Source organism: Ursus arctos, unplaced genomic scaffold, assembly GCF_023065955.2.
Source record: "Ursus arctos isolate Adak ecotype North America unplaced genomic scaffold, UrsArc2.0 scaffold_23, whole genome shotgun sequence".
NCBI lineage: Eukaryota > Metazoa > Chordata > Mammalia > Carnivora > Ursidae > Ursus > Ursus arctos.
The window spans coordinates 33,905,587-33,920,933 of NW_026622908.1; the positions used below are offsets into that span (position 1 = coordinate 33,905,587).

Below are 15,347 nucleotides of genomic sequence, written 5' to 3' on the forward strand. Positions count from 1 at the left end.
CTATGGGAGGAACAGCAACATGTAACGGATGCTGATTCAGAGCATATATGACTTTCCAGAGAACTGAAGACTCTTGCTCCAACCCTGGAAAGTATTGCTACCTAGCAAGTACTATAACTAAATCTGCAAAAGGCCATTCCACCATTTTATCAAGCCAATTGCTTCAACAGGGTGGGAACTATAGTAAGACCATGATTCCATGAGCATGGGCTCATTGTGGCAGTTCTTTTGCTGTGAAAAGAGATTGTTGAAGCAATGCTGTGTGAAATGTATCAACGTGGATAAAGAATTCTCTAAGTCCATGGGTGGTTGTTTTAGCAGAAGCATTGCCTGTTGGGAAGGCAAATCCATATCCAAAAGAAGTGTCTATGGCAGTAAAACAAAATACGGCCCTTCCATGATGGAAGCAGCCCGTTGTAATCAATCTGCAACCAGGCTGATCATGCCAAGGAATGCTGCCATACTGGGGACCTCATGTTTCTGCTACTGGAAGATTTGGCACTTAGCGGTGGTCATGGCCAGGCTGGCTTTGGTGTGCTGAAGTCCACGTTGTTGAGCTCATGTACAACCTCCATGTCTCCACCACGGCCACTTTCTTCATGAGCCCTTTGGGCAAAGATAGGCGTGGGTATGGATGAGGCTGACTTGCTTGCACAAAATGGGTCATCCTATCCAGTTGATTATTAAAATACTCCACTTCTGGTCTTTCTGTGGAGACCATTCAAAAGGGACATGGATATCTTTGTGTATTTTTAAGGTATGGAAACATTCCTCTTCTTCAGATTTTCTTGCTACCAATTTTCCAAACTTGTTTTTGTTGTTGCTGTTGTTGTTGTTTGGTTTGTTTTGTTTTCTAAGTCCCTGATTATTCAGCCATATCTTTGGCCAAAACACATAAATTAGGATATGATGTATGTCTGGCCACATGTCTTTCCAAGAATGTGAACATCAGGTGCATTGCTCAAAGTTCTACCCATTGAAAGAATTTCCCTTTGCCACTGACCTTCCCAGATTTTCCAGAATGGATCTGTAGTGTTGTATCTATTCATTTTTGAGCTGTATCCACATATCACCACAGAATTATCTGTATAGCAGGCCTAAATCTTTTCTTCTCCTGTCAATTGATCATAGTGAACCCCCAAAAGGCCTTGGGTGCAGGCTGGCAGAATGACAGCATTGTAGCAAAAGTGGGGACCTTGAGCATTTGAGCACTACTTCATGTAACTTTTTCTTCAGTTCTTGCTTTGGCCAAATCACCTATAAAGTTGTCCCTCCTTATATGGGAGAAGAGATGTGTTTCAAACCCCCCAGTGGATGCCTGAAACTATGGATATTATTGAACCCTATATACACTATGTTTCTCTATGCATGCATACATGGGATAAAGTTTAATTTATAAATTAGGTACAGTAAGATATTACACAATAATAATAAATAGCAAATTTCATCAATATATTGTAAAAAAAAGTTATCTGAATATGGTCACTCTCTCTCAAAATACTTGTTTGCACTATAGTCACCCTTCTTCTGGTGATGATGTGAGATGATAAAATGCCATTGTGATGAGATGAAGTGAGGTGAATGACACAGACATTGTGTTGTAGCATTAGGCTACTACTTACCTTCTGACCATATGTCAGAAAAAGGATCTTCAGTTTCTGAACTTCAGGTAATTGTACCCATGGAAAGCAAAACCATATCTAAAAGGAGACTATTCTATTCCATAATGGAGAGCTGCTTTGCACATCCAACTTTATGGCTCTATGAGTCAGAAAACACCAATTTTATGAGAAGTTCAAGTTTCATAGAAGCTTGGTGGCCCATGATTAAGCACTTAGTCTCTACTAAGGCCCAGTACCAGGCCAAGATTCATTTCTCAAAAGAAGAGTAATTAACTGTAGAGAATGGCAGGACTTTGCTCCAAAATCTTGAGGGCCTGCACTGCAATTCATATATGGAGGACTGCCAAAGACTCTAGCATGCCTTTCTTCCACTGACACATCAAAGCACCGTTGGATGTGGTGAATCATAACACCCGTATGGAATATAGAAGCTTACACCACAGCCTGGACCCATGGCAGAGCCTGTTCTTTTTCTGAGCTCCACGCAGATTAGCAACTTTTTGAGTTACTTAATAAATAGGCCAGAGTAAAACGCCGAAAGAAAAAATCTGTTGCCTTCCCAGTCCAAAGAGTCCTATCGGGTACTGCGCACCTTTCCATGTTGGAAGTGATAGATGGCCCAAGATACCCTCTACCTTAAAAGTGATATCTTTTTTTTTCTGGTTTTATTTAAATTTACGTTAGTTGATGTGTAACGTATTATTAATTTTGAGATAGAATGTAGTATTTCATTAGTTGCTTATAACACCCAGTGTTCATTACATCAAGTGCGCTCCTTAATACCCATCATCCAATTACCCCAATGTCACCACCCACTTCTCCTCCAGCAGCCCTCAGTTTGTTCTCTGTATTTAAGAGTCTCTTATGGTCTGTCTCCCTCTTTGTTTTTATCCTATATTATTTATTCTTTCAAAATAAATATCTTTTTTAAGGTTGCAAAATGGGCATTTTATTTAAATTCAATTAGCTAACTTATAGTACATCATTAGTTTTTGATGTAGTGTTCAATGATTCATTAATCGCATATAACACCCAGTACTCATCAGATCCTGTGTCCCCCTTAATGCCTATCACTCAGTTCCACCATTCCTCTACCCCCCTCCCTCTGCAACTTCAGTTTGTTTCCCAGAGTCAAGAGCCTCTCATGGTTTGTCTCCCCCTTTGATTTCTTCCCATTCAGTTGTCCCACACTTACCCTATGGTCCTCTGTGGTATTCCTTATAATTCCCCTTATGAGTGAAACCATATGACAACTGTCTTTCTCTGATTAACTAATTTCACTTACCATAATACCCTCCAGTTCCATCCATGTGAATGCAAAGGTAGGTTTTAATCCTTACTGTTGGCTGAGTAATATTCCACCATATACATGAACCACATCTTCTTTTACCATTCATTGGTTGTAGGGCAAATTGCCTCCTTCCACAGTTTGGCTATTGTGGACATTGCTGCTATGAACATTGGGGTGCATGTGACCCTTCTTTTCACTACATCTGTATCTTTGGGGTAAATACTTAGTAGTGCAATTGCTGGGTCATAGGGTACATCTATTTTTAACTTTTTGAGGAACTACCATACTGTTTACCAGCTAGCATTCCCACCAACAGTGTAAGAGGGTTCCCTTTCTCCACATACTTGCCAACATTTGTTGTTCCCTGTCTTGTTAATTTTAGCCATTCTGACTGGTATAAAGTGGTATCTCATTGTGGTTTTGATTTTTTATTTTCCTGGTGGCAAGTGATATGTGGGAATGTTGAAAAAGAAAACCAAAGGTGGGGACATCACAATGCCTGACCTCAAGATATATTACAAAGGTGTGATCATTGAGGCAGCATGGTACTGGCACAAAACAGACACATAGATCAATGGAACACAATAGAGAGCCCAGAAATGGACCCTCAACTCTATAGTAAACAAATCCTTGACAAAGCAGGAAAGAATATTCAATGGAAAAAAGACAGTCTCTTCCGTATGGTGCTGGGAAATTGGACAGCCACATGCAGAAGAATGAAACTGGACCATTGTCTTACATCATACACAAAGATAAACTCAAAATGTATGAAAGACCTCAGTGTGAGACAGGAATCCATCAAAATCCTAGAGGAGAACACAGGCAGTAACCTCACCCACTATGGTCACAGCAATTTCTTGCAAGCACATCTCTAAAGGCAAGGGAAACAAAAGCAAAAATGAACTTTTGGGACTTCATCAAGATAAAAAACTTCTGTATGGCAAAGAGTAGAGTCAGCAAAACCAAAAGTCAACCTACAGAATGGGAGAAGATATTTGCAGATGACATATCAGATAAAGGGCCAAAACCAAAAAATCCAGTCTTTTCTTGACAGAAGACATGAGCATACATTTCTCCAAAAAAGACACACAAATGGCCCACAGACACATGAAAAAATGCTCTACATCAAAATAAGTATCTTGATATACTTCATATCGCTGCCCCTAGAAATGTCACTGAGTTTCAGTCCCCTGAATTAAAACTGTATTCATTTTCCATCCTCTGACACAGAAATGTCTTACCAATAAATCTAGAGTGTATATGTCTTGATCATTAGATCCAATCCACGTAATGTCATCAATATAATGAACAAGTATGGGTTTCTTGTAGAATGAAAGACAATCAAAGTCCCTATGAACTAAATTATGACATAGTGCTGGAGAGTTGATACACCTGTGGTATGGCATATATTGCTGAATTTTTAAGTGAAATCAAACTGCTTCTTATGCACCTTACTGACAGGAAGATAAGAAGCAGTTGCCAAATCAGGTAGTGCATACCAGGTACCAGAAAATCTGTTAATTTGTTCAAGCAAGGAAACCACATCTACTACGCAGTTGCAATTCATGGAGTCGCCACCTGATTAAGCTTATAAGTATCCACTGTCATTCTCGAAGATCCATATATCTCCTGCACAGTCCAGTTAAGTGAGTTAAAAGTGTATGTTGTGGGAATCACTATCTCTGCATCTTTCAAGTCTTTGATGGTGGCACTAATTTTCATGATTCCTCCAGGGATGTAGTATTGCTTTTGGTCTACTCTTCTCTAAGCAGAGGCAGTTCTAGAGGCTTCCACTGGCTTTTCACCATAATAGCCCCCAGTCCATATGTCAGGGAACCAATGTGAGGATTCTGCCAGTTGCAAAGTATGTCTATTCAAATTATGTATTCTGGAACTGGAGAAGTAAATGTAGAATGACTTCATCGAACTACTGGCCCCAATGCAAAGTAGTCCTGAGCTAAAACTATGATGATCATCTGTCCTCTGTAAGTTCCAGCTCTAACTGGTGGATCACATTTTTGTTTTGGGTTTTGTGGAATCAGTTTCAGGACAAAGCCAGTGTCTAGTAGTTCCTGAAAGATCTGCTTATTTTCTTTTCTCCAATGCACACTTTGACTGATAGAATGCCATAGGCCTCTTTTGGGGAAGGCTGAGGGAAAGATTAATATAAACATTTTTAGCAATGTCCCAGGGTCTCTCCTCAAGGGGATCCAATCTCCCCTTTATTCAAGGAGTTTGAGTCTATAAACTAGTGCCAGTGTGGGAATTAATTGTGAGGACATGAACACTGCTTTTATGATTAAGTTAGACTTCTGTTTACTTAACCTAGACCTTTTTTTCTAACAGAGATCAAGTAAGACTTGCACAGCTTCCTCTCTATTTCACTTCTAGAAACACAGTCATAAACTAGCCAACACTGTTAGTCTGCTTGTATTGATTATTCTGATTGCTGTTTCAATTCTTCTGTACTTTATGGGAAGCATGCCCACCTTGACTTTGAGGTGGTTGAGTGCTACCACTTGGCCACTGTTATTGGGGTTCAAATACATCCTGTTGCATTGGGATTTTCCACTTTAGTGACACTGAAGATCTAGCCTACAGAAAACAGTGATCACAGAGTTTTTCATGGATTCTGGGAATAGCCTGACAAATTTATTTCTCAGGGTCATGATGAAAGTATGTCTTCTTGACCCTCCAAAGGTTGTTAAGTAGATCTCAATTGACATATCCATTCTAACATTCCAATTTTCCCATGCCCTTAACTCTCCCTGTCCATTAATCCAAGGCAGATCTGGCATTTCTAATTTGCTTACTGTGGGCCACCTTTTGATTCATGTTTCAGCCACCCTCAGAAAAACTGCTAGCTTTTCCTCAGTTCCCCAGATACAACATTAAATGAAGAATGTCTGTTTAGTGAACCCATATTAGGAAAATTGGCTTGATTGAACGTTATGTTTCTTCCATGATTACCCTATCTGTTTTTAAAACTTAGAAAACTAACGTAGTCATTTTGGAGTATAGTGTGTTCCTCATGGGTCACACTCAGTACCTCACCTTAATGGGTCTGCTGGGAATATGTCTAACTATAGGTCTAAGAGCAAAGAAGGGGTGGGGGTGCGTCCTGAGAAGAATCAGTCTCTTCTTCCAGGGCATCCTTCTTGGAGAGGCCCATTACAGTTTCCTTAGGCAATGCAGAGATAATCCTTCAGACTAAGGAAGAGAATCCAATTCAGCATATCTTTGCAGTTCCCTCATCCTTCCATTTATCTAAGGAAGAATCTGCTTTTCATCCGTGGCTTTTTTCTCAAATCTTCATGCCATGTCAAGTTCTTGTGTTTATACTCTTAAATATTTCTTAAACTTTTCTATCTCTCTGTGGTAGTTTGGGTTCCCTAGATGTAGACTCTGAGATTTTTTGATTTATAAGGATAAGGGGTGAAGGAAGCTGACTACAATACAGGAAGAAGGTTGTGGTCCTGACTGGGGCTTGGCTTCAGTTTGGAGCCACAGGAAATATAGGTTAAACATTGTAATACAGGACTGCATCCACCGTGAGGCAATGCGATGAGCCTGGCATTTTTTGGCTCCAGTTGGGTCTGGTATAGTGAGCATAGCTTATGATTTTGTTCTGGTGCAAATGTACGGAGAAGATGGGGCATTGAGCTCTGAGCTGTTAATAGCCCAGACACACAGTAGTTGGATTGCAGGATTGAAGGGAAGTGGAGCTCGACACAGCAGTGCCCACCATGTTCTCTACCCTCACTGGCACCACCAGGCTTCAGGCCTCCATTCTTTCACACCCAAATCATTACAGTAACATCCTCCTGCCGCGTTTGTTCCCTTCCATCCATTGCCCACACTGACAACCCATACAGTTATCATCTCAAAGTCAAGTCAAACTTCATCACCACAGGTTCAAAGGCCTTCCAATGTTTTCCCCATAGTATTCAGCAGTAAGCTTTAATATGATTATGAGATCCTTCTTCATCTTCCCTGTTCTTGTCTCTCCAGGCTTATATCCTGCTATTTATCCTTTATAAACTCGTTGTCTAACACACTGTCTGGCTTATGGTGAGAGTTCCATAAATAATTGTTGAATGAACAGATGAATTAACTACCATAGCCGCACTGAATTCACCGGTTTTTCTGCAGGCTGATTTTCACGCCCCGGCCTTTGTTCTGTGATCTCTCTCTTAGGAAGACTCCTATACCAACTGATGTGTACTTATTCAAACTGTGCACAGGATTTCAAGTTTCAGGTTCCGTTTTGTATGTCCTTTCATTCTGGAACCTTTCCTGAACCCCTGGACCTTTCTTGTGTGTTCCTCAAACATGTTTTCAGAGCACCCTTTGCTGCCACTACCTTACCATTTTTAACATGGGGTTGTCATCTTCTGCCCCCTTCTGGGTGTCTCTCAGGTGATCTGAAGCTCTGTGAAGGCAAGACCCAGGTTCCTCTCTATCTACCATTAAATGCCCAGCAGCCATCAATGTGTCTGATATATTCTTTGGGCTCAAGAAATTTCTATTGATTAATGAGTGAGGGATAGAAGGAATAAATGGAATATATTTATCTTGAAGTCGTTTTGTGTGTAGATGGAACCACATATTTTTAAAAATGTTTATTCCTAATGAAATGGTACCAAAAAGTAAACTGATTAAAAGAGAAAAATAAAATGAACAGCTCCCAATCATATGATGAAATCTTTCTGAGAGCAGGAAGAGTAGCAAGGTATTTGCTCCTTCACTGAGAATCTGAGTTTCAATTTCTTTCTCATCACACGTTTTAAGCACGAAATAAAACAAATTGTGGTTTCTTGACAAAATCCAGCTAGAAGGCTCAGAGTCTAAATCAGATAAAAATAGGAAGAAAACTCCATACACCCAGTCTGGGTTTTGTTTTTGCTTTTGTTTTTTGTTTTTGCTCTACAGTTCACTGACTTTTTTTCACCTTCCTTTATACTTTTATTTTTTTTCAATATTCATTATGGACTAGACACTGTTCTACTTGTAGAAACTATTCTTTGTTAGCAGGTAAGAACTTTAAAGAGTGAAAACTTACATAAAAACTGGAAATTCCTGTATGATATTAAAAAATCTTTTATTTGAGCATTACATTTTCTAATGGCTTATCAGCATAAGATGGTTGACGTGAGCAATACAAAATGATTCTGAGTTGTACAGGAAATTTGGAAACAAGGTATAATATTCTTCACCTACCCCTTAAGGGTTAAGTGGGCCATTGTTTTTATATTCCTAAAGTAGTTACAAAACACAATATTGCAGTGGACCTGTTATCATCAACTATGATAAATAAAATTGATCAGAGTTGTTAATGAAATGTCCTTAGAATTTAGATCTGGTTATGAAATAATATACATATAATATATAATTTATATAACTATATATCATTGTGATATATATGTATATAATAATATAACATGCATATGCATGCTATATGTAATGTCATAATATGTATGTATTATAATATATATTATATAATATGTGGTATCAGGCACAATCCCTAGTTAAATAAATGGTAACTATTATAATCATCTTTTTGTCACCATTGTCTGGCACTGTGTCATGGCATTTAAGAGCATGGTCTGAGAAATCAGGTAGATTCTGATTATGACTCTTCAGTATACTTATTTTGATACTTCCGCCTTCTGTTTCCTAACCTATTAAATGGGGTAATGGCAGTGCCTCCCTCTCTGGATTGTTTTAGAGATTGCTGCTCAATACCAATATATTTTTAATTATTAAATTAGGATGAAAGCTTATGAATCCATTTACATGAATGAAGCTAGTAAAACTAAGCAACAATTTGGATAGAATTGTCTACATATGCAAAGATTGATCCTGGATTAGGGTCATTTTTCCTTTTCTTGCACACATTTCTGCCCTTTTCAATGTAAAATCAATGATTTACAGCAGTCTTTTTTTTTTTTAATTTCATAGGCATTCTTTGCCAAGATCATCCAAAATGTCCTTTTGACCTCTGCCTGAGTTGCATCAATGTGGAGACACATTTACTTGTCACCTAAAACAGCTTTCTTACTACACAATTTCTTAATGGCATTTTTCATCTGGTCATTTCTCAAGGTATAGATTAAAGGATTTAACATGGGCGTTATGGTAGTATAGAACACAGCAACTGCTTTATCAATAGATAAAGTAGCTGCGGGTCTCATGTACACAAATATACAGGGCACAAAGAATAGGACGACCACTGTGATGTGGGAGACACAGGTGGAGAGGGCTTTGCGCCTCGCCTCCAAGCTGTAGTTCCTTAGCGAACGCAGAATGACCACATAGGAGACCATCAAGAGGAGGAAGTTTAACACACAGATGAAACCACTGTTGGCAGCAACAAAGAACCCCAGAGTGTGGGTATCAGTGCAGGCAAGATTGAGCAAAGGATTCAGATCACATATGAAATGATCTATGATGTTAGGTCCACAGAAGGGTAATGGGATGATAAAGAGAATTTGTATGGTTGCATGAAGACAGCCTCCCACCCACACCACTCCCATTAGCAGCCCACATACCCGCCGATTCATGATGGTCATGTAGTGCAATGGCTTGCAGATGGCCACATAGCGGTCATAGGCCATCACTGTAAGCAGGATGACATCAGCACCTCCAAAAAAATGTTCCCCAAATATTTGGATAATGCAGGCATTGAATGGGATGGTCTTCTTTTCACGGAGTGATTCTATGATCAGTGTAGGGGTATTGACAGAAGAATAGCAGGCATCAATGAAGGAGAGAGAGGCCAGGAAAAAGTACATGGGGGACCCTGATAGTGGGCTGGCAGTGATAGTGACCACGGTGAGCACATTTCCGACCACAGAGATGATGTAGATGACCAAAAACACAGCAAATATGATTTTCTGCATATCTGGATTCTCTGTGAGCCCCAGTAGAACAAACTCTGTCACGTTGTTCCTATTCTCCATCATTTCATATTATGATTATTTGCATTACCTGAAAAAAAAAACCTTTTGATTAATGTAACCTTGAACTTATTAGGCTTTTTTAGCTAGTAAAGAACAAATGCCTAGATTCCATTGAGTTGTGAATTCTCATGCTTTTTTTTTTTTTTTGAGATAAAGTAATTTTGAGTTCTTAAAGATCGTCTGTGCTTACTTTATCATCTGAGATGACTAAGAAGCTATCTTGAAGTAGTCAAGTCTATGAATATAAAGCTAGGAATTTTTTTTTATCCTTAGAATTGAGACTATGAGTGGAAGAATGAACAGGAGTTGGAGGAAGGGCACCACTTGGATACAACTCTGGAAATGATCTTTGTGTGTCTGGGATGAAGTCAGTTGAGCTCCAGTAAGGGGATGCAAGCCAGAGACAGAAAGCCCAATATCACACTAGTTAAAGAGTTTGCAAAAAGTATAACCGAATATTCCTTATAAGAATGTAATAAGAGGGGGTGCCTGGGTGGCACAGCAGTTAGGCGTCTGCCTTCGGCTCAGGGCGTGATCCTGGCGTTACGGGATCGAGCCCCACATCAGGCTCTTCTACTATGAGCCTGCTTCTTCCTCTCCCACTCCCCCTGCTTGTGTTCCCTCTCTCGCTGGCTGTCTCTATCTCTGCTGAATAAATAAATAAAATCTTTAAAAAAATGTAATAAAAGGCTATAGGGTGACTATAAAAAAGTTGACTGTGTATCTTGTCAAAATCCAGGAACTGGAGGGTATTAGGCTTAGTGAAATGAGGCCACCAGAGGAAGACAATTATCATATGGTTTCACTCATATGTGGAATATAAGAAATAGTGCATCAGATCATATGTGCAGGCCAGGAAAACTAAATGGGAAGAAATCACAGAGGGAGAAAAACCATGAGAGACTCTTAACTCTGGGAAACAAGCTGAGGGTTGCTGTAGGGGAGGTGGGTGGGGGGTTGGGGTAACTGGGTGATGGGCATTTAGGAGGACAAATGATGTGATGAGTATTGTGTGTCACATGCAACTGATGAATTATTGCACACTACATCTGAAACTTATGGTGTACTATATGTTAGATAATAAATTTAAATTAAAAATCCAGTAACGTTATAATAGCTGATAAATATATATTTTAATGATTGATTGTTACGTGCATGACATGGTAGTAACTTGTGTGCTTAGTATTGTTTTATCAATTTTACAAATGAAGAAACAATGGCATAACTGATGTTAATAATAATAATAATAAATATAATACCAACTAAAACTTACTTGCCATGCTGTTTTTGCAGAAAGATAGTTGTTTAATCCTCACTAAAAACCTGTGAGTTAGTTACCACTAGTATTTTATACTTCTTTTACAAAGTAGGGGGTACAAACATAGAGAAGAATTAAGGATCTTGGCTAAGATCAAACAGATAACATAGAGTAGAGCCAACATTAGATCAAATTATACTTGCTACCTCTTTTTCCTGCAACTTTTTAATCATTGTCCTATATTATTATGTTATAATAAACAATGTTGAACTAGTCTCCTTTTGACATGACCATAATAATTATAATGACTTTCATACCATTTCGGAGGCAACTATATATGAAGCAGTTTCATCAACAGACACACACACACACACACACACACACACACACACACACACACACACACACACGTTGGCATCCCTAAATATTAATAAAAAATGTGGTGCTGCTTTCATTGAGGAGAACTCTTACTTTGGCCTCTTATGCAGCCCCATTGTCTCCCTTCCCCATCCCCTTGCAAGCATAGGTCCCCAGATTTTTCTCCACAATGTTAAAAATGGCAACCAGAGGGGTTAAGTGTACTTGGTTTGAACATTAGAAAGACTAGATTGGAACATTGCCTTTTACACTTGCAACTTCCTTTATCCAAGGTATATTTCTTGGCAACTTACATCCTTGTTTCATCATCTATAAAGTAAGAATGATCATATCCATATTCTAGGTGCTATGAGAATTGATTGAGGAAACTTATATGAACATCTCCACCACATTACTATGGGTACACAAGGGGCTTTCACCTGTTTTTGTGACTGTGCGTGTACCTAGGAGATAGGAAGAATTGGTATTTTGAGTGAGGTACACATAAACATTTAAGCATGCAATAAGTTCAGGAAGATTCATCTCCAATTTTACTTCTCAAGAAGGCACAGAGACTCACATTACCCATAGCAGTTAACCTCAGGAAGAACTGTCCCTGGTCTTGTGTGGAATAAATGACTGATGATTTATGCCATTTATTACCCATATTCATGTCTTTCCTCTCTCTCTCTCTCTCTCGTGTGTGTGTGTGTGTGTGTGTGTAGTATATTTACATTTGATTTTCTTGCTCACAATTAGTCTTGAATGGAAAAGGAAGTGTCTCATGAAAAAAAAAAAAAAAAAAAAGGACCTGTTGTCCAAGAGCTGGGCCCTACAAATTGTGTAATCGCTATGAGCCTTAAAGTTTTCATTTGCCAAATTAGGTTAATGGCTTTTACCAAATATCTACCGGAGAATTGGTGTGAAGATAAAATATTATATTTGACAGGTGTTGAGACATAATGATTACTCCATATAGAAAGGGCCAATCTTTAAGATATTTCAATGCTAATAAAAAACTTACCTTGTAGACTTAGATGACCTTAATAATGTGTAAGGGCTTTCAGAAATAATTCCATCTTTTAACTGACCTCTTCTTAGATAGGAAACTTTCAACATGAAAGATATGACACACTCAGGCATGGACTACTTAGGTAATTCAATAAGCAATCAACAGTCATGGAGAAAGTGTTGATAGTCTAAAACTTTCCTTCTAGCCTAAAGCCTCAAAATTCTTCATAGAAAATCTGGGATTTGAATTCAGAGTGAATTCTTTTGTAACGCTTTGGAGAAATGATCTCCAGATGGCTCTGGTCCCATAGGCAAGAGGCCAGAAATAGGGAGGAAACACTTTCCAAAGGTTCATTCCTAGCATAATGAACCTTGCTCTGGAAATGTGAACCCCCCCATAACACTTTTACCTGGCACTGCATACATATTTAAAGAGGTTTCCAAAAAGATTCAAGGACCTTGGCTTATAGCTGCTGCTTTCTCTCTCTGGAATTAATTATCTCCTTTGATGGAAAGGCTTTGTCTTAGAAGCAAGTGCACTGAAGAGACATGTTTGAGAAACATCCAATTTTGAATAGGGAATTGCATTCCCTGTACTTGGAGCCCAAACGTGCAAGAATCCCCTTTCTCTTTGTGAACGTTGGTTTCTAAGGAAGCTAAATGTCAGGTGAATAGGAAAATGGCATAATTTCGGTGTGGGGACCTGTGATGTACTTAACTTGTTGACTCAGGTCCCAGAGAGATCTTCTGCCTCCTTAACGATATTAAAACTTTTCTGGAAACCTGCTATTGATTGCGTCAGAGCTAGAGTAGTGAAGGCATAAAATCAGTGGAAAGGCAGGCATTAAAGTCCCTGACTGCAAAAGCTGTTTTTCATGTTCATCAGAGGGCTATGGAAGTAAACAGAAACTCTGATAGGCTCCCAATTAGTATACTCTGGGACTCATGGTCTGGTCAGAAAGGAATACTAGGCAACATTAAATTAGTGGAGATATCGAAACAGAAGCAAAAGTTATAATTTTAACAACAGAAATAGTTCTGCATTCTTGTCCCTTGTTATTGTTATTTTCCTTTTCGTCATTTAAGGAGTTATATGGTGATATATTATTATGGTTTTAATTTGCTCTCAGAGATTACTAATGATGTAGAGCATTTTTTTCATGTTATTATTGGATATATATATACACACACACATATGTTTTCTTTTAAATTCCAGTTAGTTAACATACAGCATGATATTACTTTCAAGTGTATAATATAGTGATCCAACACTTTTATACAAGAGTTGTTGTCGAGGATGTAGAGAAAGGGGAATGCTCTTGAACTTTCCAGGGTTATGCAAAGTGGTAGAGCCAGGCACTCTAGAAAACAGTATGGAGGTTCTTCAAACACTTACAAATAGAACTACCCTATGATCCAGCATTTGTGTATCATTTTTTCTGATATTTCTTTCAATCCTTTGTACAATATAAAAATAGTAGTTCTGGGTTTCTTTTTCTTAAAGATTTTATTTATTTATTCAAGAGACAGTGAGAGAAAGAGAGAGAACATGACACGGGGAAGAGTCAGAGGAAAAAGCAGACTCCCCGCTGAGTGGGGAGCCTGTTGTGGGGCTCAATCCTGGGACTCTGGGATCGTGACCTGAGCCAAAGGCAGACGCTTAACCAACTGAGCCACCAAGGCACACCCCCTGGGTTTCTTATTGCTAAACTGTAACTGTTCTTTATATTCTAGGTATAGGTCTTTTTTTCATATATATGTCATATATTTATATAATTAGTTTCAGAGGTATAGGTCAGTGATTCATCATTCTTATATAACACCTAGTGCTCATTACATCACATGCCCTCCTTAATGTCCATCACCCAGTTACCCCATCCCCCACCCTCTCCCCTCCAGCAATCCTCAGTTTTTTCCCATAGTTAAGAGTCTCTCATGGGGGGCGCCTGGGTGGCACAGTCGTTAAGCGTCTGCCTTCGGCTCAGGGCGTGATCCTGGCATTCCGGGATCGAGTCCCACATTAGGCTCCTCCGCTGGGAGCCTGCTTCTTCCTCTCCCACTCCCCCTGCTTGTGTTCCCTCTCTCGATGGCTGTCTCTCTGTCACATAAATGAATAAAATCTTCAAAAAAAAAAAAAAGAGTCTCTCACGGTTTGTCTCCTTCTCTGATTTCTTCCCTTCCTCTCCTATGATCCTCTGCACTGTTCTTACATTCCTCATATGAGAAGGCATAAGATAATTATCTTTCTCGGATTCACTTATTTCACGAAGCATAATGCACTCCATGTTCATGTAAATGGTAAGATTTCATCCTTGATTCCACTTTTGAACAAGATCATATGGTATTTGTCTTTCTGTTTGATTTATTTAACATCAGTGAACATAATGATCCCTCCATGTTGTCACAAATGGTAATACTCAAAAGGAGAACAATATCTAATTTTTCTGAGGGCAGACCTTTGGGGATGTTTCGTTGGAGCTGGACCCGTCAGGATCTCCTGACTCGAATGTTTGGTCCTCACCTACACCCCTCAGCCTCAGCTGGGGCTTTGTGCAATGTTCCTCAAGCACCTGCAGCATGGACTCCTCCAGCGGACATAGAAACTCTGCCCTTAGAGGGCAGCATGGCGCTCTGCACTTGGCTGCTGAAGCAGATATCCTGGGGATAGGTCATAAGGCACCATTCTGCAGATTAGAAACAGATGGCCTTTTCTTATGCCACATGCTATTTATTTCCCAATTATAAAATTTCTAGGAGTCATTCTGTATGAATGACACAAACTCAACATACAAATATAATGTTGATCATTTAAAATTTTAATTATGGGACGCCTGGGTGGCTCAGTT

General features: G+C 39.1%; 1 protein-coding gene across 1 annotated transcript; it reads right to left on the reverse strand.

The window, feature by feature from the left end:
* Positions 1-8,945: 8,945 nt before the first annotated feature.
* LOC113249639 (olfactory receptor 4C46-like) lies at positions 8,946-9,875 on the reverse strand. The gene has a single exon (XM_026491099.4). The coding sequence runs from the start codon at positions 9,873-9,875 to the stop codon at positions 8,946-8,948; it is 930 nt and encodes a 309-aa protein (XP_026346884.3).
* Between the last annotated feature and the right edge of the window lie 5,472 nt (positions 9,876-15,347).